This window comes from Stegodyphus dumicola, chromosome 10 (genome assembly GCF_044657685.1).
Source record: "Stegodyphus dumicola isolate Sdum_Otavi_A_Nest chromosome 10, ASM4465768v1".
NCBI classification, from domain to species: domain Eukaryota; kingdom Metazoa; phylum Arthropoda; class Arachnida; order Araneae; family Eresidae; genus Stegodyphus; species Stegodyphus dumicola.
In genome coordinates this window covers 118090389-118114714 of record NC_140777.1, presented here as the reverse complement: position 1 = coordinate 118114714, position 24326 = coordinate 118090389, and the positions used below count along the sequence as shown (strand labels likewise).

Below are 24326 nucleotides of genomic sequence, written 5' to 3'. Positions count from 1 at the left end.
TTATTTTAAATTAAATGTCAACGAATCGATTATATATGAATCAAATTCAAACATTTATTTTTTAATAAAAATGTGTAAATTTAAATACAGTCAAAAGTCGTTAATCCGGACTCGTCGAGACTTCGGCGATTCCGGATTATAGATCACCACTTTAAATCTGGTAAGATGGCATGCAGAAATTGTAAAATTAAAAATATGAAACCGTAATTTATAAAATAAAGAACAATTATGATCTAAAAGGCATCAAAATTCACAAAAAAAAAAGCTTAATATTTATTTGTTTACTTTATTAAACATTTCTTTCAATGTAAGTTGTTTAAGATGCTTCGTTTTATGTGATAATACTTTTCTTTAATTCTATAAATAGACATAATTTCTTCTTCAGTTACAAAGTTCCGCTGTTCAACTCCTATAATTGCTGTGTCCAGAATACCGACTAATTTGTCAATCGAAATTTTTTCGTTTTCAATAACCTCTGTGTCACTTTCTTCACTATCGGAAGCGAATTATAATGACGAGGAATTTGATTTAAATCATATCAAAGACGGAGTACATCGAGATGAAATACTACATTTAGTAAGGAATTATAAGCCAAATAAAATAAAAACATCTGCTCTGAAGATAAGGATAGTGCTGACAGATCAACTTCCAATTCATTGCAAGTCACGGCGTTCCCCCCCCGCCGCCCGCAGAGCAGCGTGAAATTGATAAACAGATTTCGGAATGGTTAGAAAAACAAAGGATATGCCTTTATCCATTTTTTGCAGCAATTCCACTTTTCGTTTAATGGACTTCGAAACATACTTTCGCTTTGTAGATCCTTTACATATTAGTAAATATACATCGGAAATTCTATTTGACATAATCGAAAGTTCAAGCTTACTTTTATAAAACTGCTCTAACAGTCTGCAAAAAATAATAAGCCGGATCCGATTCGAAGATTAAGGAACAACGCAATCTGCAACATTAAATGAATTAGATAATTTTAGCCTAGCTTATACCGTCCTTATACATTAAACGCGTATGCGTAAACGTATTATGCGCGTGCGCACACGCATATTCTCAGCCGTCAAAGTCTTACGCACATGCGTCAACACGACGCATGCGCAGAAAGTTGTAGCTTTGAGGTCCGGATTATAGATCATTCCGGATTATGGGTGTCCGAATTAACGACGTTTGACTGTACTTTCCTAATTTGCGTTTGGGCCGCATTTTAAAGACTTTTGGACCGCATGCGGCCCGTGGACCGCACTTTAGATACCCATTGTCTAAGGAACAGTGGCCTTTATGCTCAAGTATGTACCACTATGTGTGCTGAAGGTTGCTTATAATAGTTTTCGTGTGCATAATTTTGCACTTCTGTGGCTAAAGCTTAATCTTATCTAGCTTTTAAAAGCTGTCATGTATATTAGCGATACGTTACCGATACTGTATATTAAAGATACATTATTAGCTATTTCATTGATCAAATACAATAAAAGCAGTGCTAAATTTCAAACGTAGTGATAATGGCAATTTATTTTTCATTTTAAGGAAATGATAATATTTTTGCTTTTACCAATCAAAAATCGTATTCTGTTCGTTTTGAGCTCATGGATTACAATGGCATCAAAGCATATGCAGTATATGACAAGTTCTGGATTGACGACGAAGATCAAGCTTATCGCTTACATATTAGCGGATACTATGGAAGTGCTGGTAAGTCCAATATACTTTGATAAAAGAATATGCAATCGAATTCGCTTATATCGAATTTCAAGATTCCAAAATAGGTATTGAAATATATGAAATACTCCATCCTAAAAATAATAACAGAAAGAAAATACTTATGTATTTAAGCGTCTACCAGATACAAAATGTATACCTATGTAAAGGAGAATGCATATGTTTAAAAACTCGGATTTACATACGAAGATATATTTATGCACTTAGAACATATTATTTCACAATTTTGATCTCAAATAAAATGAAAACGGCTTTATTAATGGAATGACTATTGAAGCTAATGAAAGAACTATCTCAATCGTATTGTAAGGTATTTTCGCCCTTCTTATCCGTACCTTTGTAGTGTGGTTAGAAACGAGTCCGGCTGGGAGTCGGGAGGTTCGGGTTCAAATTCTGATTATGGCATTAACTGATCTTTCTTAATTACTGCTTCGCAAGAAACCTCCTACAGCAGTAATGTTTTTTCCTATGAAAATGAAGCTATACGTTTTCTTAGTAACATGTTATTTTATGCTTGCTTTAGAATTCCGTTTCCGTTTTAGAATAAATTAAATAAAATAAATAAATAAATAAAAGGAGTTTTCTTAGAAAACACTGGCAAAGTTAGTAGTTTACCAAAATGAGATTCCGCCTGATCTTAGTCTATGAAATTCTAAAATCTGAATCAATTAAAACTATATATTCTACAATGACTGTACCTTTGTATGTATTACAAGTTGGCCATTAGTTGTCTTAATGATGCAAAATATCAGTTAACTGCCATATCAGATGTACCTTTACTTCATCAAGCTTGTTGTTTGCATTTGTATCTCAAAGAAATATTTTTAAAAATTATTGGAAAAGAATAACGTGTAACAATTTTGTAAAATATCAAGTGTGAAGATAGCAGTACAGCAAAACATACCTCCTGCAAATATCTGAAAGCACTCTTATTTCCTATCCGAAATGTTAAAGGAGAATGTAAGACATTAAAAAGGTTGATTATATATAAAATGTATTATTTATGAAGGCATACATATGAAACATATTATTTATAAAGAATTAGAGCTTACACTTGATCGCATGTATTATGAATGATCAGGTAGAAATTTTACTTTTATATTTTGTTTGAAATTGAATAAATCGGAAATACATTTCTGGTAAAATTAGGCTGATAATGGTGAGACATTTGCAGCTTGAAAACTTGCTGGGAATTCCTAAAGAAACTTTAAATCTACGCATTTGATTATCTGCAATAAACCAAGTTTGTTTTAAATAATTATTTCGTTATAATTTATTTATTTGGTAAGATGCATACTTAAGTATACTTAATTATTAGTTTTGCTTTGTAATTCAAATTATTAGCTGCTCATAAGCAAATTCCCGGCAAGAAAATTCACCACCAAGTGACGGATTGAAAACATTGGGTTAATAAACACTTCCATTATTACAAACTTAACGATGATTAAAATTTTAGTAGTATGTTTAAAAAAAATGAAAAACTTTAGGGAAAAGTTTTTCATTTTGAATTGCATTAATTAGATAGCATAGAGATCAATTTATGTGATTTCCGTCTGCATACTAACTTATTTCATGTTCTCTTTTTAGGTGATGGCATGGCATATCACAATAATGAAAAGTTTAGCACTAAAGACCGAAAGAATGAAAACACTAATTCGACTGGGTGCGCAAACGAACGTAAAGGAGCTTGGTGGTATTACGCTTGTGGAATTGTCAATCTTAATGGTCTTTACATACGGAATCTCTCAAATAGTACTGGAGTCTTATAGGACAGATTCAGAAAGCAGGAGTCTTTAAAATCAACCAAAATCATGATACGGCCTTACGACTTTTTAAAGACTTGAATACATTTCTGCATTGTGTATATTTCACATGAAAATGGAATAACTTGGCCTCAAGAAAAGGATTTAGTGATTTTTTTTATTACGAGAGAAAGGAATTTCTCCTCAAATATATCCTATCTTGCAGTACTTGAAGCATAAAATCGTAACAGAAATTTCTTTTCAATTATGTGGCTTATATTATAAAATTTTTAATCGGTCCGACTTCAATATTATTAAATTATATAATATTTAGTCATTTATTAGGTATACGGAATTGGAAGTTTATCATTTGCTTCAAGTGCAATACCGATTTGTTTATGTAACAGAAAATAGTTACATATATTTGCCTTTTACTGTTAAAATAAAATGTGTATTTTCTTAAATTTTGTTTTTATTTATCAGTTTCATGATTTTGTTTACACATTTCTTTAAAATGTATTCCTTTTTCAAAATTAATAAAAAGTTTTCATATATTTATTATTCAAAATCTCTGGTAAGTACTGACTACAACATTAAAATGCAAGTAGCAAGATGTATGTTATATGAGATATAATCGTTAACCGTTTATTATACTTTTCCCGGAAATTGTGTCGCCATCAATGGGGAATTCCAGCCAGTGATTGCGTATCCAATTATGTAGTGCAGTGGTCTTCAAACTATGTCTCGCGATCAAACCATGAGTTCCACGAGTCAAATTAAAAATTCGAAAAGAAAATTATAAAGTAGAATAGTATTTATTAAATAGATATGAATCTAATTATCTTTGAAAATTAAGCAGAAGCTTCGTGCGTGTGCTGCTGACGTTCTGAATGAAGTAAGTACATCCCTTTAAGGAGTGAATGTACATATCATAAAAATGAAAGAAAAATAATGCATTGATTTTAAAATTTAGCATGTGGTCAGAATATACCGAAGAGGATGACATGCAATGTTTTGTGAAATTAAACAGTTTTCTACTGGAAAATGAACTGAATTTAGACGACAATTTTAAAAATTAGATATAAAAACATCTTTTTCAATTGAAGAAAAGTGTAAGAGAATATTTCCTAGAAAAAAAAACTAAGTATGACTGGATAAAAAATCCTTTCGGGACCCACGATATAAATCAGAAGGCTTTCCTGTGAAGTAAAGGTAACAGCTTATTGACATATCAATAGATTCGGCTTTAAAAATCTAAATTTAAGGTAAGGCAGCTCCTACATTTTTGGTTGCAGGTTCATGCAGAATACCCAGAATTTTCTCTCAGGTCTTTATTGCCTTTCGGAATAAAGCATTAGAGTAAAAATTATTTCTCAATGCATGTGGCTACAAACACAAAATATAGAAACAAATTGTAGCTATGAAAATCTCAGAATTTGAAAATTTTACATGGCAGATGTCTGTCCCACTTTCTCCCAGAACTGACGTTTTATGAAATTTATTAAGCGGACTTCAACTGTATATTCCTATCTTTCCACTCAACGTGCATGTATTTTACAGAAGTTATCGGGTGGTTTTTGTTTTTTTCCTGTTAATAAAATTCACAATAAAGACTAAGTTTTCGATATAAGCTTTTAGTATATATTCTGTATTATTTGCGAATGGAGTTTAATGCATATTATTTAAATAAAGAAATCCTTGAAATTTTGATTTAAAGAATACGAGTTTTATGCCCCGCAGGAAAAAAAATATACTCATAAATCTTCCTTTGCTCATCGTTACTGATAAAAAAAAGTACACTTTTGATTTGTCTGCAACCATATTAATTTAAAAAGCTTGCACTGGCAGTTTAGTTTTCCTGGTTTTGTTTCACATTCATAAAAATCTAGCGATTCTACCTAATGATCCGAATTCTAATCCCTCTTTCCCATTGGAGTTTCAAGATTTTATTTTTCGTTGCTCTATTTTCAAGTTTTTGTTAATACATAGGTTCAGCGGAATGGTTTTTTTTTATCCCTTAGCTGGAACCTCAAAAATCGTGTTTGTTGTTACTGCGTAAACACATATTCGTCACTAGTCATTTTCATTCCTGCAATTGAACAAAGAATTTCCATTTAAACTTCGAAACTATAGTCCTCTACATTTAGTCACATTACTCCGATTCTTGTTGCTCATTATTAATATATTTGAGAGTCTTCTTTCGTTATATTAACCCTGACATTTTCAAAACAGAATGTTAAATAGTGAAAGAAGGTGATATATATATGTGGGGGATGCGAATTACATCTCTCAGCAGCAAGACCGGCGCGAGAAAAAAGAGCATTTGGGTGTGTATTGTATACACATTTTATTCTAACCAATTATTTTAACAATCTTTCCTTTCCCTTCTGATTTGAGTTTCCTGCCAGAATGTAAATTTTAATGACTTAGTATGCAAATCCATGGGATTTTAGAAGCAGTATTTAAGCAGCAGATTTTAGAGTTCGTGAGAAGCAGTAGGGGAGTTAGTTCCCAGTTTATGCCGCATTTTGAAGTAGCCTTGTAGGTGAAGCGTTGGATGCTTAGCCACTTTCTTTAAGGTATTGATATTCTAGATTCGGCTTTACTGTGTGCAGCCGATTTAGCGGTTTACATAAACAAAGAACCAGTCGCGTAGCCCACTTTACTTATTGTGATTTTACATTTTTTATTTTCTCTTTGAGTTACTTAGCCACAAGTCGGGGTAATTGTGAGCACGAAGTGAGTGCAACCCTTGTTAAGTTTGGTTCAAATAAAGAAGGTTATTTAAACCTTTTTCTGCACAAAGACATAGCTAGAATTCGCTATGCAGTCTTTTCAGTACAGTCTACTCTTGGATGATCCCGAAAAGAATAAAGGGACTCTACAATACTTGAAAAGTTACAGTAAATCATTATTTTTTAAATGCCTCCAAAAAATACACAGAAATCAAAATGCAATTTTGAAATAACAGCAAACACATGCCAAGAAATAATAACACATAAAAATTCGTCTCGCAGGAGAAAATTTTAACGCGACGAGCGTTTCCATTTAGGTTTTGCTCATGATTCTTGAGTTATATATGATCATTATTTTCTGTCTGTGGTTATCCCTAAGTAGCCATTTCTCAGTCGCCGTTTTCAATCTGGAACCTGCAGACACATAAAAATTCGTCTCGCAGGAGAAAATTTTAACGCGACGAGCGTTTCCATTTAGGTTTTGCTCATGATTCTTGAGTTATATATGATCATTATTTTCTGTCTGTGGTTATCCCTAAGTAGCCATTTCTCAGTCGCCGTTTTCAATCTGGAACCTGAAGACTGGCAAATCGTTTTACCTAGCACGGCCAATCCAGTGATGGGGTAGAGTATCGTTTAGGTACTTGCGTGCGTTTTTATGCCCGTGTGGTGAATTGCTGAAGAATGAAGCCGGGAACCGCTTTCTCAACTGAGAAAACAACCACTCTGATAGTATATCTTGGTAAATGCACCGTTAGTCTATTTTTCCTAGAAGAAAAAAGGACCAAAAACACAACTGTTGGAAATGGAGCATAAAACGTTCACTTTTGGAGAACAACCCTTGTGTTTCATGACACCATACGGATTTTCGATGCCCCCAAATCGTAAATTATGGCAATTAACTTTGCCAGAAACGTGAAAAGTGGATTCCCACGTAAAAACAAATCTGTCGCGAAGCCCTCTAATCTTACAAATTCTCACAGAAAACTTTGCGCAACAAGTTCGTCGGAAGATTTTAATGCCCAAACCATCTGAATGTTGTCATATTGAGTTCAAAACTTGCACGACGCGCTGATATTGTGAGAATTCGTAAAAACGTTTCACGATTTTTTTCAACCACTTCGGTTTGGGCTGTTGCTCGTTCTGGGTTGCATATTTTACACAAGCAGCCTAAACTACTTTACCCACCATTCGATGTTGTGACGACGGGATGGTTCTACACCAAATTTTGTACGAAAATGTCTTTGAACGATGATAAATGATGATATTTTGGTGGATTCAAAATCACAGTGCGCTTTCTCCACCATGGATGGCGCCATTTTGATTAACAGTATCTGTATCGGCGATTTCGTAACTGGAAGATTTTTCGCTATTGCCAGATAAAACCTGTATAATTACAGTTTCAGAATTAATTTTTTGCAACTTAATAAATCAATTACAGAATTTGTTCTATGGTATTCTTTTTTCCCATTCAGTATGAAATAGGGGTACTTTAATCTATGCATTCCGCTTATCATAACTTGCAGAAAATTTTAAAACTTAAAAAAAAATGTAGAAACATTAGAAGTTTATGCAAATATTTTTGAAGTACAATAGAGAATCAGGACAAAGCATTTGTGTTCGGACGACCTAATCTCATCATTACTATAACCGTAAAATGAAGATTGTTCCTTATGAAATTTTTAGCAAACACATTTAAATATCTGTTGTCTGAAAAGAAGATATCAGTTTGTTGTAATAAATAAACCTCAGAACTCCTCAAGGCCATCTGTTCGACTGCTGCTGTTAAGCCATCAGACAAATATCACGCATTTAAATAACTTTCATGAGTTCCATAAAATATTTAAAATTTATATTACAAAGTAAAATTTTTAATGCTAAAACCTTTCGTCTTTACCTATAATCTGACTAGGTTATAATAATATAACATAGTGGCACTATGTGGAACTACTTAGGAAATTTTATGGGTTTAAATTACATTAATTTCAATGGTTCTTAACTTTCCAAAAGTAATGCTTATTTTTATAAAGGATTCAGTAGCTACCGTAGGGAGAGAGACATAAAAATAAAATTAAAAATGCCGTTATGCAAAATTTCGAAAATTATTAAAATGGGAGGTCACATAATAATTTTTTTAAAGTCTATTTTAGCTTGAAAAATAAATAAAACGAAAGCTTTTTTAAACTTTACTATATATTTTATTGGTATTTTATGATAAGCATCAATTAGTGTTTAATGTTCAGCATAAAATTACCTGATTTTGCTGTCACATTTCGTGTGTTTAAAAAGCAGTTTGACGGAAACTTAATGAAGTTAAAGTACTGAAAACTGAATTCTTTATAATATCGCAGATACGTTAGGATTTTTTTTTGAAGCAAGAGAGATGAAAAGTTAGCAACCGTTCGCCGGGAAACGAATCGCGGACCTCTGAAATACCGGCTTAGTGTGATGACCACTACACCACGAAGGCATGCTAGGAAGGCGGGAGGAATACCTTATAATATAAAGTATCTCCGTTGCTTCAAGCGTTCTATTTTGCTAAGAAATTCATATTTATTATCTATAAAAATAGCAGCTTTATTTAATTAATTATAAAAGAAATTATAAGCTATATAACGATGATAGATGAGTAAGTAAACTCATTTAAATTTCATTTTAAAATAATTCGCTGAAATAACAATTTCAACCGTACTTAACATATAATTTTACATATGCTACTCATTAAAAAGTGAATTTAAATACAACATTGAAATTAACTCATCTCGTTATACCCATATTATCGTATTCTTAGCGTAAACAATAAATAGATAAAATTAGCAAAGCAAAAGGCCGGTGTTTGGTGTAGATTCAGTAATCGATTTCGAGGGCAAACAGGTACAGGTTATCAGAAGCAAAAAAAGCTGCAAGATTGCAAAGCAACGATTGACATCCTACATCAGTAACTTACAATTTTAAAAGCTTTAGGCAGGACTGGTTTGGAAAATCCAATTCACCAATGGAAGAAGCTTTTGGATAGTTTTTCAGAACCAAAATTATTATTGAATTTCCAATTATGATTAGCTATTGAAGATCTGTTAATTTCGTCTTTTCGCACATAAGATTCGTTGAATGAGATGAATTGGATTTTCTTGAAGCTTTTCACATTTACAAAATTTTATCTTGGTTAGTTAATGACTTTAAGTGTAATCCAGTCCTTTTTATCGCTTTTAAAATTCTATTAAGATAATTTTTCAATTTTTATTACTATTTCTGTAAAAAGATAGCACTACCTTCTCGTTCGCCTTATTGCACGATAAGGTATACGACTCTGCGACTGTTGCTTTCCTTTTTTCCACACGTGGACGTCGTCGTCGATAAAAGTTATGTGTGCGTGAGCTCTTGTCTAATATTCTACCTTTGTTTATTTGTTGAGCGTCTGAGAGCATGTGTTTTTCCACCTACGCTTCGCCTGCTGCTCCTAATTCAATATGAACGAGAATGAAACTGGACCGACGGCTTTTGTATTTGATAATCTACAGGCTAATTTAGAAAATGCGCCTCGTGAGGCATTATGTGCTTGAGTCGCGGGATACTAATTAATATACTTCGGAAAATACAAGACATCGAAACTTCCTTGTCTGACAATAAATTACTAATCCTGATTTTTTTAAGAGTTTGTAAAGAAAACGCTTACGATTACATAAATAAACCCTAGGGAAAAAATCAGAAATGGAAGATAAAGAGATATCTCATAAAAACCAAAAGTTTCACTGAAATTGACCAACCAAATCTGGAAAATGCCGCAGTAAATCCGAATGACGCCTAAACTATCTCAAAATGTAATCATAAACGCACGAGTCAATTTATGATGATTTTAGTAAACGAACAACAAAAATGTTTTTAAGCCGTAAAACTGAAGATGACATACACCAAGATCCGATCAACTCTGAAGTTGCTTCAGAAAACTACTCGCCTTCCACAACCTGATAGGAAGTTGATACTGGCAACTTCGTCACTCCCCACAAAAGAGCGAATAAAATTACGCCGATTATTATTTTGGAAGAGCCAGTAAATTGGAAAAATCTTAAAGAACAATTAGAAATCTTTTGAGCAAATAAATTGTAGGAGATCTTAAAATGAATTCATGATGCAGCTGATTATCGGAAGACAACCAAATACCTAGAAGATATTGGAATGTCGTTCCATACATGTGCAATTAAGTTTAAAAAGCCTCTAAAGACGGTAATCAAGAAACATTTGTTAAATGTTGCAATTTCTGATATCGAAGACGAGCTGAGAATTCTAAACATTCTCTTTCGCAAAGTAAGACAATTAATAAAATATAAAAACGGCTCATCTTCCCCAATCCGTGTTCCTGGTGGAAGCTCCCCAAACAGAGGAAGACAAAAGTATAAAAAACTCAGGTACTTTCTGTCAGTGAGAGTTGTAGTAAAGGAATACTGCACAAAACCTGGCCTTATGCAATCTCACAGGCGTTAGCGTTATAGACACAGCCAGAAAATGTGCTTCAATAAGCGCACGTGTATGAAGTATCATCCAACTCCGCTCAGTATCATCCAGCTGGGAAATGGGGAGCATACTAAAGAACAAGGTACGAGCAAATGCATCCTCTGTGGTGCAGATGACATCTCAACATATAAAAGATTTTCAGCGCGTAAAAATAGTAAACAAATAACAACTTCATTCAACCTCGTTACTCTCAAGATCAATGATAGTGATTTTCCGAAATTTCCTTCCCCGAAAATCACAGAATTGGGCTCAGGATGGAAGAAATTTAAAGCGAAAAGAAAAATCTCAAAACAAATACAGATGAAGAGAAAATCCCTTCTTCTGGAGAAAAGCTTAACAGACTGTCCAAAGAAGGACGAAAGCTAAAAGGTTATTAATAAAATGCAGAAATTCTCACTCTTTCAGAGAAAACTTGCATCCTCACATTGAGATCACGGAAACTTCAAACAAATTCGAACATGAACAGTGCGACTAATTCGAATAAATATACAGCTACTGGGGCAGGGAACTAAAATATTAAAATTTCATTCTTTAATGCGAACGGAGTTAGAAAGCAACTTCATGAAATTGAGTTTGTTCAATGTACTTAGCGCGGACAGAAACCTTAACTCAGGTGGCGGTACTGCTATTCTAATTAAAAAATAACCTTAAATACATCTTAAATCCCCTACTCCGTTACACATTGAAGCAATTACATTTCTTACTTATGTTACCACTCAAGGAAGCATTTTTATTGATCTCTTCATAGAATCCACCCAGCCACATGATGTCGAATCAAGATCTATATAATCTCACTGCTGCTGAAGTATAGACAATAATTGCTGCAGACTTGAGTTCAAAGAGTTTTACCTGGCACTCTAGATACACCAGCGATAGAATCCTGCGGAGGTTTGCTGACCAAAGCAGAAAAAAGGTAGTAGTACACCTACCAGGACACACCACATGGCTTCTACCGAAGTCCTAGATATTCTTCTCTTTAAAGGAATTCAACATACGCTTCATATCGAAGTGATAGAAGAATTTAGATATGATCACTTTCCAGTTAACTTTATTTTCTACGGTCTATATTTACCAGCTAATAATTTTCGAAGTATAACAAACTAGGAATGTGTCTGAAGTACGATGAACCCAGTATAATGCAAGCCGCACTTCAGTACTACATCAGACATAGGGTAAGCCAGGTATGGGTAAAGTATGGCCCGCGGATAGAATTTTAATTTGCCGGTCCGATGCAAATCAAAAGAAATATATATTTATATATTATACATCCATCTCCTTTTCTATTGTGTTTAAATATTACTCTTTTTTTTCCCTTCCTTTTTTTCAAAAAACTGATGATCTATTTACTTTATCTATTTTTGATCTACAAAACATACATCGGCAGAAATAACAAGCACAAACAGCTTTCAATCGGTAAAGTTTTAAAAGCGGAAGTTCTTTGTTAGTTATAGATGTAGATTGGCGCCAACAAGCACATTTGCTTTCACGAGGAGCAGACATATGAGAATCCAATATAGGTGAATTCGACCTCACATGTGGCAAACGGCGCATTTTAAGCTCCAGCCAACGGCTTTTTCTTTTGGCACGAGTTTTAATATTATTGATTGCGAACACTTATTAAATTATTAAAGTATAGCGTAGTTAGTGCTGGTTTGGGTTATTCGTAAAATATTTCAACCCCAAAATGCTACTAAAAACGTAAAGTTGATTCAGAGTGCCGTGCTTTTAATGATGAATAAACCTGGAAATAATTTTTTACAGCTGCAAAAGATAAGCCAGTGTGTCTCATCTGCAATGAAGCTGCAGCAGTCTTCAAAGAATATAACATTTCTCGTCATTTTACATCGAAACATAAGAAATCCAACTACGAAGCGATGTCCAAATATGAAGGAAATCAAAATGCAGGTAGTCTTTGTAAAAAATAATTAGGCCGACAAAATTGTTTTCAAGAAGGTAAACAGCATCCGAGAAGCGGCTACACATACAAGTTACATTGTAGCATATAATATTGGATAAAAATAATAAAGCTTTCAGTGGAGTTCGTTAACTAATGCATGCTCCAAGTTTGTGATGTTTCATGTTCAGATTGGCCACTTTAAATTTTGCTCCATAGCTATGAGTGAAAGTACTGATATAAGTGATACTGCTCAATAAGTATTATTTATAAGAGATGCTGATGAGAACTTTGAAATTACCGAGGAACTGGCGTGCATGTATTCTTTAAAGGGAATTACCACGGGATGTGATATTTTTCGTAAATTTCAGGAAGGACTTTGAAAGTGCCTATAACAATTATATGTAATATTTCGACCGACGGAGCGCCAAATACGACAGGAAAAAAATCTGGATTTTTTGGACTCTTTAACCAACACGATCCCGGGAACAATGTTGTTTTTATACATTGTGTTACACATCAAGATGCTCTGAGTAAATCTGCATTGAATATTAAACCCATGCTTGATGCAGTCGTGAAGCTTGTAAATACTTTTCGATCTCGTGGGCTTACTCACAGGCAACATTTCTCTCATTTTCAGCAATCTGAATACAAGTTTGGCAGCTGAAAGGCGACGCTGTGTCGTTCTTCCACGAGAAACAGTGTTCTGCAGAATGCGAAATGTTAGAAGGTACAGAATGGCTTTCAGACTTTGCATTTTTCACAGATCTTCTTTGTCATATGAGGAACTTGAATGTAAAGATGCAAGGAAAAAATCAATTTATCGACGATATCTGGGCCCATCTCAAAGCTTTTAAACTAAAATTTAATCAGTTTGCTGCCCAGCTAGCTAAGAACGACTGGTATCATTTCCTGAGGTTATCAGGTTCTGTGTTCCTCCTTACTTGCTTTGGGAACATTAAATATCCTGACTCGGAACAGGGAGCTTACTAAAGCTATGTTCAATAAATTTGGGAAGTAGACAATACACACAGGAAGGGTATACGAAACCCTTTATTTTTCTCTCTCAATGATTTCCGGACTTCGGAATACAGAGACCAACCACTTGTGGTCTGAACGTAAGAATATAAAAATATTAACTAAACTCTAACTAAATTTAACTTTGGATTAATCACACAAGTGCCTACTCCAAGATTTCCCGTATATTAGAAAAAAGCCGTATGTAGTACAGAGAACTGCTAACACTACGATAGGTTTAAATTTATCAAGAGGATTAAACCTCTGGCCTTGAAGGCAACCAGCAACCGAGTAAAACTACTATGGCAAGCGGCCTGCTTCTAATAGCTCCTTCCTCTCTCTTGCTTGGGAAAAAGCCACAACTTAAGTATTTGGCGTTAGCAAGACAAATTTGCATAAATAAGTTAAAGCTTTTAATTCTGGCAGGAAATAGAAAATAAGAAGTGATAGTAAAGATTTAAAATAAAATAAACGTTAGTAAAACTTAAGATCCTTACATACTTCCCGCCAGAGTTAATTAGTTTGAAACTGAGGTCTAAAATGACCTTGTTGAAAACTTTTAGCTCTAGAATCTAACGCGAGGCCAATCTTTTAAAAACATTCCTCACTAGAAACTAGAAATTAAAAGAAATATGTTTTTATATTATCAACTCCGTGGACACAATTTTTCATCTGTACTGCATCTAAACAGGAGTTCTTAGTTGAAATCTGGTTCCTTCCAGAGATCTGGAAGGAAAACTAGTTTAATGAAATGTTACACAATTAAATGGTAAGTAACATGAATGCTTATATTTCTCTTAACATTCTTATTTCATTCATGACGTTATTTAATTATCTCCTCGTGCTCTCTGACATGTGTTGTAAAGGAAAACACCAAACACGAACGTGTTTATGTACAAGTGTTCAACACTACCGCCTGCAATCAAAACACTAACGTGTTAAAATTCAACATAACAAGACCTCATAACACACCTTATATTCATCTCTAAGCCCTGAGGTACTATTCTGAAAGTGGCTAACTCTGAAGTGTAACTACATTCATTCAACCTTTAACACATATTCACAATAATTTGCTCTTTTTACAGTCACACGAATAAGTTAAAATTTTTGGCATTACTTTCACTTTTAATATATCACAGTATTTCTTAACGTTTAAAATAACAGTTCACATTGTATATAAGGACATATTAACATGCCGTTAATTTTACGCATTTTAAAACATACATTAGTAGTACATTGTTAACTTCTATTCTTTTCCAAGCAAATGCCAATTCTTCTACATTCAAATACTACATTTCAAAAGTCTTTCAGACTAAAACTTCTTTCTTGCCAGAATCTTTTAAATAAAATTTTATACAATAACTTTTACAATATTCAAGTATTTACACATTCCTATTATACATTAATTTTAGTTTTACTCGCAAGTATCATGTTTTGCGGTCCTAAGGGCGAAAGCAAATTCATTGACATAGTTATCCCAGCTTTTATGAAAATTTTTAACATAACAACAGATAATTTTCACTATATTTCTATTGACCCGTTCCGCTATATTTGATTGCGGCCGATACGGGACCATTTTTAAATGACGTATGCCCAGTTTTTGGCACATGTCTTCAAATATATTACTTACAAATTGAGAACCATTATCCGATATAACTTTTAGGGGCACCCCGTATTTTAAAATATATTTATTTAAAATAGAATCAGTAACTAATTTCGCGGAGGCTCGTTTTAGGGAACAATTTCGGTCCACTTACTAAAATGATCAACCATAACAAGGAGATACCGACTTTTATTTAACTGACTTTTTGGGAAAGGGCCCAATAAATCGATGCCAATTCTTTCATTTGGAAATTCGGATTTAATACTATTTAGAAACCCGGCCGGGCGGAAATTAATATAATTAACTGCTTGACATGTTGGGCAGGACTGGACATACGCCCTTGTTAACTTTTGCAGTTCAGGAAAATAAACTGCTTCGCATACGCGTTGGATGGTTTTTCTAATACCAGCATGAGAAGCTAAAGGGGAGTCGTGTAACTTTTGCAGTATATTTAATCTAAGACTAGCTGGCATAACAGGCCGAAATTCGTTGTTGGAATTCGTAGTTTTTGTATAAAATAATAGACCATCTATTACTTCGTAATGGGCCACCCTATTTCTTATCGCCACAATATCTTGGTGGCTAAAATTTTCAGGATCCTTTAAATACTCATAAATCTTTTTAAATTCAGGATCCTTACCCAGTTCGGTTATTACAGTTTCTCGGGAATATATCGTACATGCTGTGAGAATTGCCACGTTTACAGTATTACCTTCTTCATCTATTTTTATTCTGGATAGGGCATCTGCAACGATATTTTCCTTTCCGGGGGTGTGCTTGATTACCAGATTAAACTCTTGTAACTTAAGTGCCCATCTCATTAACCTTGGGGATAAGTTTTCCCTTAGTACAATCTAGTTACCGCCGCATGATCAGAATACACTGTTATTGGCGCCCTTCCAAAATAAAGTCGGAACTTTTGCACTGCTAACAGAACTGCAAGTGCCTCTCTCTCAGTCGCGGAATAATTTCTTTGTGTTTGATTTAAAGTTCGACTAAAAAATGCCACGGGCTGCTGATTTTGCGAAAGTACCGCTCCTACCGCATAAACCGAAGCATCCGCTGAAATTTCTAAATTCTCATCATTTTCAGGAAATTTCAAAACAGGGGCTTGCGTTAATGCTTGCTTAAATTTTTCGAAACCACTATTGGCTTCGGCCGTCCACGAGAATTTTGCCATTTTTCTTTTTAATTTTAACAATGGTTCAGCAATAGCTGCAAAAGAAGAGAGCTTCTTCGCCGTATTTGGCGGCGGATACTTTTGCACAGCGATTATTTTTGATTCGTCTGTCTCGATTCTCTTCTGAGATATTTTTTAACCTAAGTATTTTAATTCAGGGGCTGCAAATTTGCACTTTTCGACATTAACTTTTAGACCGGCCTCATTTAATAATGAAAACACCTGTCTTAAATCCTGTACATGATGGTCCAGATTATCACTAGTAATAATAATATCGTCTAAATAGATAAATGTGGACTTTCCAAGAACAGACCTTAGCACAATTTCCATACATCGCTGAAATGTTGCCGGTGCCCCTGAAAGACCAAACGGCATACGCAAGAATGCATAAGTGCCAGACGTGGTTATAAAAGCAGTCTTAGGCACGTCCTCCGGTCTAACCCCTATTTGAAAATAACCAGTCGTTAAGTCTAACGTAGTCATATATTTGGTAAAAGTTATATTCCTTAGAATTTCTTCAATAATAGGTAACGGATATACTGGATATTTAGTCATGGAGTTTAATTTACGATAGTCAATTGTAAAACGCCACCTTTTTGGATGTGTTACGGGATAGTCATTATTTTTCTTACATAACTACTTGAGATGGGCGTTATGATCTTTTTACGTAACATATCTCTAATGTGCCACTCTATAATTTTTTCTTTATTCTTATCATATCGGTATGGTTTGTGGCGAACTGGCAGTAAATCTCCGGTGTCGATACTATGGTTAGTAACTTGAGTAAATCCTGGAATATCACTAAATAACGAAGCAAATTCACTTACCACTTGTCGAATTTTTTGTTGCTCTTCCTTAGGCAGGTGGTCGAGGTTTACCGTTGGTGGTTCTGATTTTTCGTCTCGAACCGGTTTCATCGTCAGCTTAAGGGACGCTTCGTTAAATCCAGCGTTGCTTCTGCCTCTGAAAGAAAGTCTATCCCTAAGGTGACATGTGCTTGCAAATTCTTTACGATAAAAAACAAAATCTTTACTTGCTCGTCCTTGATACGAATGTATAACGGTAATTTACCTATGCACTTGCATCTTTCTCCCTGCGCAGCTAACACTGTCGTATTATCCGAATTATATACGCGGTATTTACAGAAATACTTCCTAAAAAAATTTTCTGCCACACAGCAACACTGCGAGCCTGTATCCAGGAGTGCGGTGGCTGGGATGTTATTCACCAACACTTCAATCTTTGGAAGAGTCAAATTTTTCATCATCACTGTATTTAACTTGAAGGAAGAGGGGTTTTCTTGGCCTTCGGATTTCCGCACCCTCCCGTCAGCAGAAATCCGTTTTAGTTTAAATCTTGTTTCTTCCTTTCCATGCCTTCCTCCTCTTTCCACTGGCCTTCAGACTTTTTTCCTGGCTTACTATTGAACTGTCGACGTTCGCCGGTTGTTTTTGGATACTCGAGTTTCCTTGCCCACTGATTCGCTTTCCTTCCGTAGCCGTGTTCTTGACTTTGCTGTGGTCTTGGCGTACCAAATTGGCTTCGTTGCTCATACTGGCGTCTTCTTTCAATGTCCGCCGTTCTTCCACTTTCAAACTGGATTGCTAGCTCAAATAACTTTTCCAGTGTAGTCGGATTTCTTAATTCAATAAAGTAACCTCGGCAAAATCACTTGAATTATCTCAGGATGCGGACGGTTTCCATACAAGAGTTTGAAGACGTGAATTTTTCTTAAAATAAAGCTTGAGAGATTTTCAATTCGTTTTTGGTATATGCTGAAAAGTTCCGCTTCTAATCTTGCTCGATCTCTTACGACAGGGAAGCCTTTTACTAAGGCAGTCTTAAAATTTTCGTGAGTATAGGTGAGACTTCCTGCTTGACCCAAGAGACTTCTGCGTATACATTTGAACCAATTAAGCGCTTGGCCCCTCAAAGCGCTGGTAGCTAAGGTGACTTTCTGGAACTCATGCACTGGATACAGCATGAAGTGGTCACCCAATTTTTCCAAAAAACTGGTTACCGGTGAGTTTCCATTATATGTTGCTTCTGGTTTCATCGATGCGCGCATGGTCTGGACGATGTAACCAAATCCTTCTAGGGCGGCAGCTGGCATTTCTGGATTCTGAGCCGCTTCTGCAGGCAGCACAGCTTCTTTTTGAAACTCGGCCATGGTTATTCTTCTTCGTCGGGCGCCACTATCAGGTTCTGTGTTCCTCCTTACTTGCTTTGGGAACATTAAATGTCCTGACTCGGAAGGAAGCTTACTAAAGCTATGTTCAATAAATTTGGGAAGTAGACAATACACACAAGAAGGGTATACGAAACCCTATTTTTTTCTCTCTTTACAATGATTTCCGGACTTCGGAATACAGAGACCAACCACTTGTGGTCTGAACGTAAGAATATAAAAATATTAACTAAACTCTAACTAAACTTAACTTTGTATTAATCAAACAAGTGCCTACTCCAAGATTGGCCGTATATTAGCAAAAAGCCGTATGTAGTAAAGAGAACTGCTAACACTACGATACGTTTAAAATTATCAAGAGGATTAAACCTCTGGCCTTAAAGGCAACCAGCAACCGAGTAAAACTACTATGGCAAGCAGCCTGCTTCTAATAGCTCCTTCCTCTCTCTTGTTTGGCAAAAAGCCACAACTTAAGTACTTGGCGTTAGCAAGATAATTTTGCATAAATAAGTTAAAGCTTTTAATTCTGGCCGGAAGTAGAAAATAAGAAGTGATAGTAAAGATTTAAAATAAAATAAACGTTAGTAAAACTTAGGATCCTTACAAGGTTACATTCAATACCGAGGACCGAGTCCATGCCATGTAAAAATAGCCCAGACCATTATGGAACCACCACCAGCTTGAACAGTGCCTTGTTGACAACTTGGGTCCATGGCTTTGTGGGATCTGCGCCACACTCGAACCTTACCATCAGCTCTTACCAACTGAAATCGTGACTCATCTGACCAAGCCACGGTTTTCCATTCGTTTAGGGACCAACCGATATGCTCACGAGCCCATGAGAGTCGCTGCAGGCGATGTCTTGCTGTCAGTAAAAGCACTCGAGTCGGTTTTCTGCTGGCATAGCCCAAGGAAGACAAATTTCGCCGCATTGTCCTATCGGACACGTCCCAGGTACTTCCCACATTGATTTCTGCGGTTAGTTGACGCAGTGTTGGTTGTCTGTGAAAAATTGACAACTCTACGCAGACGTCGCTGGTCTCGGTCGTTAAGTGCAGGTGGTCGGCCACTACGCTGTCCATGGTGGGATGTTATGCCTGAAATTAGATACTCTCGGCACACTCTTGACACTGTGGATCTCGGAATGTTCAATTCCCTAACGATATCCGAAATGGAATGACCCATGCGTCTTGCTCCAACTACCTTTCCACGTTCAAAGTCTGTTAATTCTCGTCGTGCGGCCATAATCACGTCAAAGCCTCTTCACATGAATAACTTGAACACAAATGAAAGCCCTGCCAAAGCACTTCGCATTTATACATTTCCTGATATCATGGGTGTATATGTGAACAAGTGGTTTCAACTATGAACCGTAGAAAGAATTATTTCAGAAGTAGTCCGACAGATGAGCATTTAGCATCGTTCCTTAGAATTAGTACATCTCACTTCGAACATCAATATAATTAATTTTAAAAATGAAATTAAAATTTCATTCGCCCCATTAACATACTTAAATTGTAATACTTGTATATTGTTCTTAAAATTTTAGAAAAATTTATTTTGTCCCGCTAAACCGTTTTCTTTTTCGATTTTTGGCCCGCGACCGAAAACGTTTGCCCATCCCTAAGGTAAGTCATTACAATTCTCAATAGAAATTTGAAAATGCCTTAGAAGCCTTAATCAAAGTATCCTACAAGACAAACGCAAGAAATCACGAAACAACATTTTAAATAAAAGTCAAATGAAAGCCCATGTAAGAAAACAGTCAATCGCAATAAATCACGAAACAACATTTTAAAAAAAAGTCAAATGAAAGCCTATGTAAGAAAACAGTGGAAGCCCTCATGTGATCCCAACCTGAAAGGAAAAGTCAATAATCTCGTAAGAGAAATCAAAGACACTGGAAACTCCCGTTCCAAAAACTGACATTCGCCGTTAAATAACATTAGTATCGAAAGAGATAACGTCTAGAAAATTGCTCATTCATTAAAACCCGAACACAGGAATCAAATATGTCGTCTAATACTCGGAAATATGATGGCACAAAGCGAGCAGGAAATTGCTAAAATTTGCTAAAATTTTGTAAAATTTAGTTACGTTGTAGGGTTTATATTTATTTATACTAACATTTATTTTAAGCTATCTTTCCTGTCAAGCCTTTACTTTCCCCTGGAATTGCCAATGCCAGAGTATGTAAATTTTAGTAGAACACGCAGAGTATTCAAATTTTTAGCAGAAGTAATTTGAGTCAAATAGAAGGGAAACGAGATTTGTAAGTGCGCTTCTTGATTTCCGAGCGTGAAGGTTGCTTGGTAGAAATTTAAGAACCACGCGTTTCGGCCTGTGTGCCTACTTCGGCAGTTAGTTGAATCTTTCAACTTCTTAATCAGAAAGTTTGCTGAATCTCAGCTGTATCTTAGAACGCGGTTAAGATAGTTACAATTATAGAGCCTCGTAGATAGTGACTTCGTTAGTTATGCATCCTGTTATTTATTTTTAGTTGTACTTTTCTATTTTTGTTACACCGTCGGGTCGGCGTAGTTTGTGAGCGTCAAGTGAACGCAACTGTAATTTCTAAAGTGAAATAAAAAGGGATTAAACCCTTCTTACGAGTTTGTGTAATTTCCAGTTCATAGAAGTCACTACTACTGTTGCGCACAAGTTGGGGCCACGCAACATCACATTGGCGCCCGAACACTTTTCGAACTGAAATGGCCGAAAACTGGATGGAAGCTCCTGTAAAAGTCCAACAACAAGAAATGGCGAACCATTTAGAAGGATTTGGATACCTGGTCCAGACGATGAGAGCATCAATCAAGCCAAACGTCAATTTCGAAGGAAAAAATTCGGTGGCGATATTCTTAGAAGGCCTAGAAAATCGTTTCCAGCTATACCCTGTGCCTGAAAGACAAAAAGTTGCCATTGCCGCGTCTGCACTAAGAGGACAAGCCTCACTATGGTGGAAGAATATATGGAAATTTTTATTAGGGGAATTCGGAGGCCAAACATATACCTTTGAAAATTTCAAAAGATCATTATTAAATGCCTTCCCCATAGTGAAAGACCGAGCAAAGCTAGAAGCCGAGCTATATAGTTTTTATCAACGAAATATAGAAGAGTTGACGGACTTTATTCTGCGAAAAATTAAACTGACGGATATGCTGTATGGGAAGAAACATGACGCGGAGATTATTGAAATAATCTTATCAAGATTGCTACCTGCTGTCCAAGATTACTTCGAAATTCGAAACCGAAGAACCTTGCAGGAACTCTTCGAGTTGGCGGTCAAGTTCCAAAATCGCAGAATAGCGGAAAAAGCTAGAGGGGCATCGTATTCTCAAAGTCTCCGAAGGCAATCCTCAAATCAACAGACCAGAAACACAAATCGCTCTTATGGGAGAAAGAGCTATCAAGCTAACTCATCGAAGCTCGAAGGTCAAGGCCCAAAAAGGAAATTTGAAAACAACCGTCCGCGTACCCAGAAGACAGAAGTTGAAAGGAAAGCTTTAAACGAGTAGAGCGGCCTGTAAAAGCGAGGGTCCAGACCCCGGAAGTTTCGAAAAAAACCCTCAAGAAGATACCTAAATACGGTCGTGGTAAAGAACTCACAATTACCGATTATACAAGTCCTGGTTGGCGATGTACCAGTAGAAGCCCTCATCGATACAGGGGCAGAAGGTAATTTTATGAGTGATACATTTTTAAGAAGAATTTTAATAGGTTACGATTATTTAAAAATAAAAACACAGAAATCATAGCAGAACAAGGACAAACTTGTCAATATATTGGGAAATTATCATTGCAAATACAGGCAAAAAATGAAAGCCTTAAAGTATTAATTTTTGTGGTAAAAAATTTGCAAAGTTCAGTTATTTTAGGCATGGAGGTTTTAAAGGCCGCGAAGGCCAAACTGAATTTTCAGGAAAATTCTATTATTCTGGAAGTGGATCGGAGGGTGGTGGAGCCAGTGGAACAACTGCAAGTTGACCTTAGCCATTTGAATGACCATGAAAGTCAAGCCATCCAGCAAGTGCTGAGTACTTTTTCGAACTTGTTTTCAGAACGGCCTGGTAATTGTCAAATTGTTACGCATGATATACAGTTAACTGCCGACAAACCCTGTAGGACTGAACCTTACCGGTATGATAAACAGAAAGAGCAAATTATCGAAGAACACATTCACGAAATGTTGAAAAACCAGATAATAACGCCTATAAATAGTGAGTACGCGAGTCCAGTCGTACTATGTAGGAAAAAGAATGAGTTCCCTCCCTCGGATAAAAGGGCTTGGAGGTTTGCTATCGATTACAGAAAGCTTAACAGTGTTACTAAGTTCCCAGTTTACCCTTTGCCGGTTATAGAGGAAATTATTAGAAAGATTAAGTCTACGAGATACATGACTACGTTGGACTTAACGTCTGGCTACTATCAAATAGCTATGAGATCCGAAGACATACATAAAACTGTGTTTATCACAAAATCGGGCACTTATGCATTTTTACGCATGCCCTTTGGGTTGTGTGGGGCTCCGTCAACATTCCAGAGAGCTATGGACATTGTTCTAAAGCCTGTCCTAGGAAAATCGACTTTAATCTATCTAGATGATATAATTATAACGAGTAGTACGTTGGAACAACATATTAAAGATTTAGAAGAGGTTTTTAAATTATTAAAAGAGGCCGGTCTTAAAATTAACGCATCGAAATGCAAGTTCGCGACTAAAGAACTTAAATATCTGGGTTATAAAATTTCGCAAAAGGGTATAGAAACTCAGGATTCAAAAATAAAAGCCATCAAGAATTTCCCCCCTCCCAACACCGCCAAGAAACTTTCTTCTTTCCTTGGGTTATGTTCTTATTATCGGTCGTTCATAAAAGAGTTCGTGAACATTGTTGAACCGCTGTTAGCAATTAAAAGAAAGAAAAGTAAGTTTACGTGGACAGCAGAAGCAAATACTGCATTTGAAAGGTTAAAAGAAACACTCATTAATGCCCCTGTTTTGAAATTCCCGGAAGGGAACGAAAACCTGGAAATTGCAGCAGATGCGTCGGAGTATGCCGTAGGTGCGGTTCTCATGCAGAATGGCCATCCTTTGGCATTTTTTAGTAAAACTTTAAACTCTACGCAAAGAAATTATACAGTTACAGAGAGAGAAACATTAGCCGTATTAATGGCTGTACACAAATTTCGAGTTTATTTCGGCAAAGCGCCAGTAACAGTCTTTTCGGATCATGCGGCTGTTGGTAGACTTTACTCGGGGAAAAGCCTAACGCCCAGGATAATAAGATGGGCTTTGAAACTTCAAGTGTATAACCTAATAATTAAATATAAACCGGGTAAGGAAAACAATGTCGCTGACGCACTATCTCGAATAGAACTGGATGAGGAAGGTAATGAACAAAAATGTGCTGTGTTGACTTCAAAAATTTTGGATTGTAGAGAAACAATTACTGCCGAATTGAAAGCTGATTCTGAATTTGGAAGTATCTATGCGTATTTGAAAGACCCCGAAAGCTCTGAAAACACAGATATCGATGCAATAAGAAATAGAGCAGAAAACTATGAACTAATAGATAATTTATTATTCTATACGAAAACAACGAACGAAAATCTTGAGTATAAGCCAGTCATCCCAGCCTCGCTTCGATTAAGCATTTTGAAGGAGTTGCACGAAAAAAAAACAGCGGGCCACCTCGGGGTCAGAAAGACTTTAAAAAGGGTACGCGAGGCGGT

The 24326-nt window shown here is 35.8% G+C and overlaps 1 protein-coding gene across 2 annotated transcripts in view; it reads left to right on the top strand.

Annotated features, from left to right (window-relative positions):
• Positions 1–3931, top strand: part of LOC118182974 (techylectin-like protein) — an 81488-nt gene extending 77557 nt beyond the window's left edge. Inside the window, exons 8-9 of one of the 2 annotated variants that reach the window (XM_035352367.2) lie at positions 1534–1698; positions 3313–3931. In XM_035352367.2, the coding sequence (XP_035208258.1) occupies positions 1534–1698; positions 3313–3494 (347 nt within the window). In that variant the 3' untranslated portion in view covers positions 3495–3931. The remainder of the gene's footprint in view (positions 1–1533; positions 1699–3312) is intronic. The other variant, XM_035352368.2, reaches the window with a different exon arrangement.
• Positions 3932–24326: the final 20395 nt, after the last annotated feature.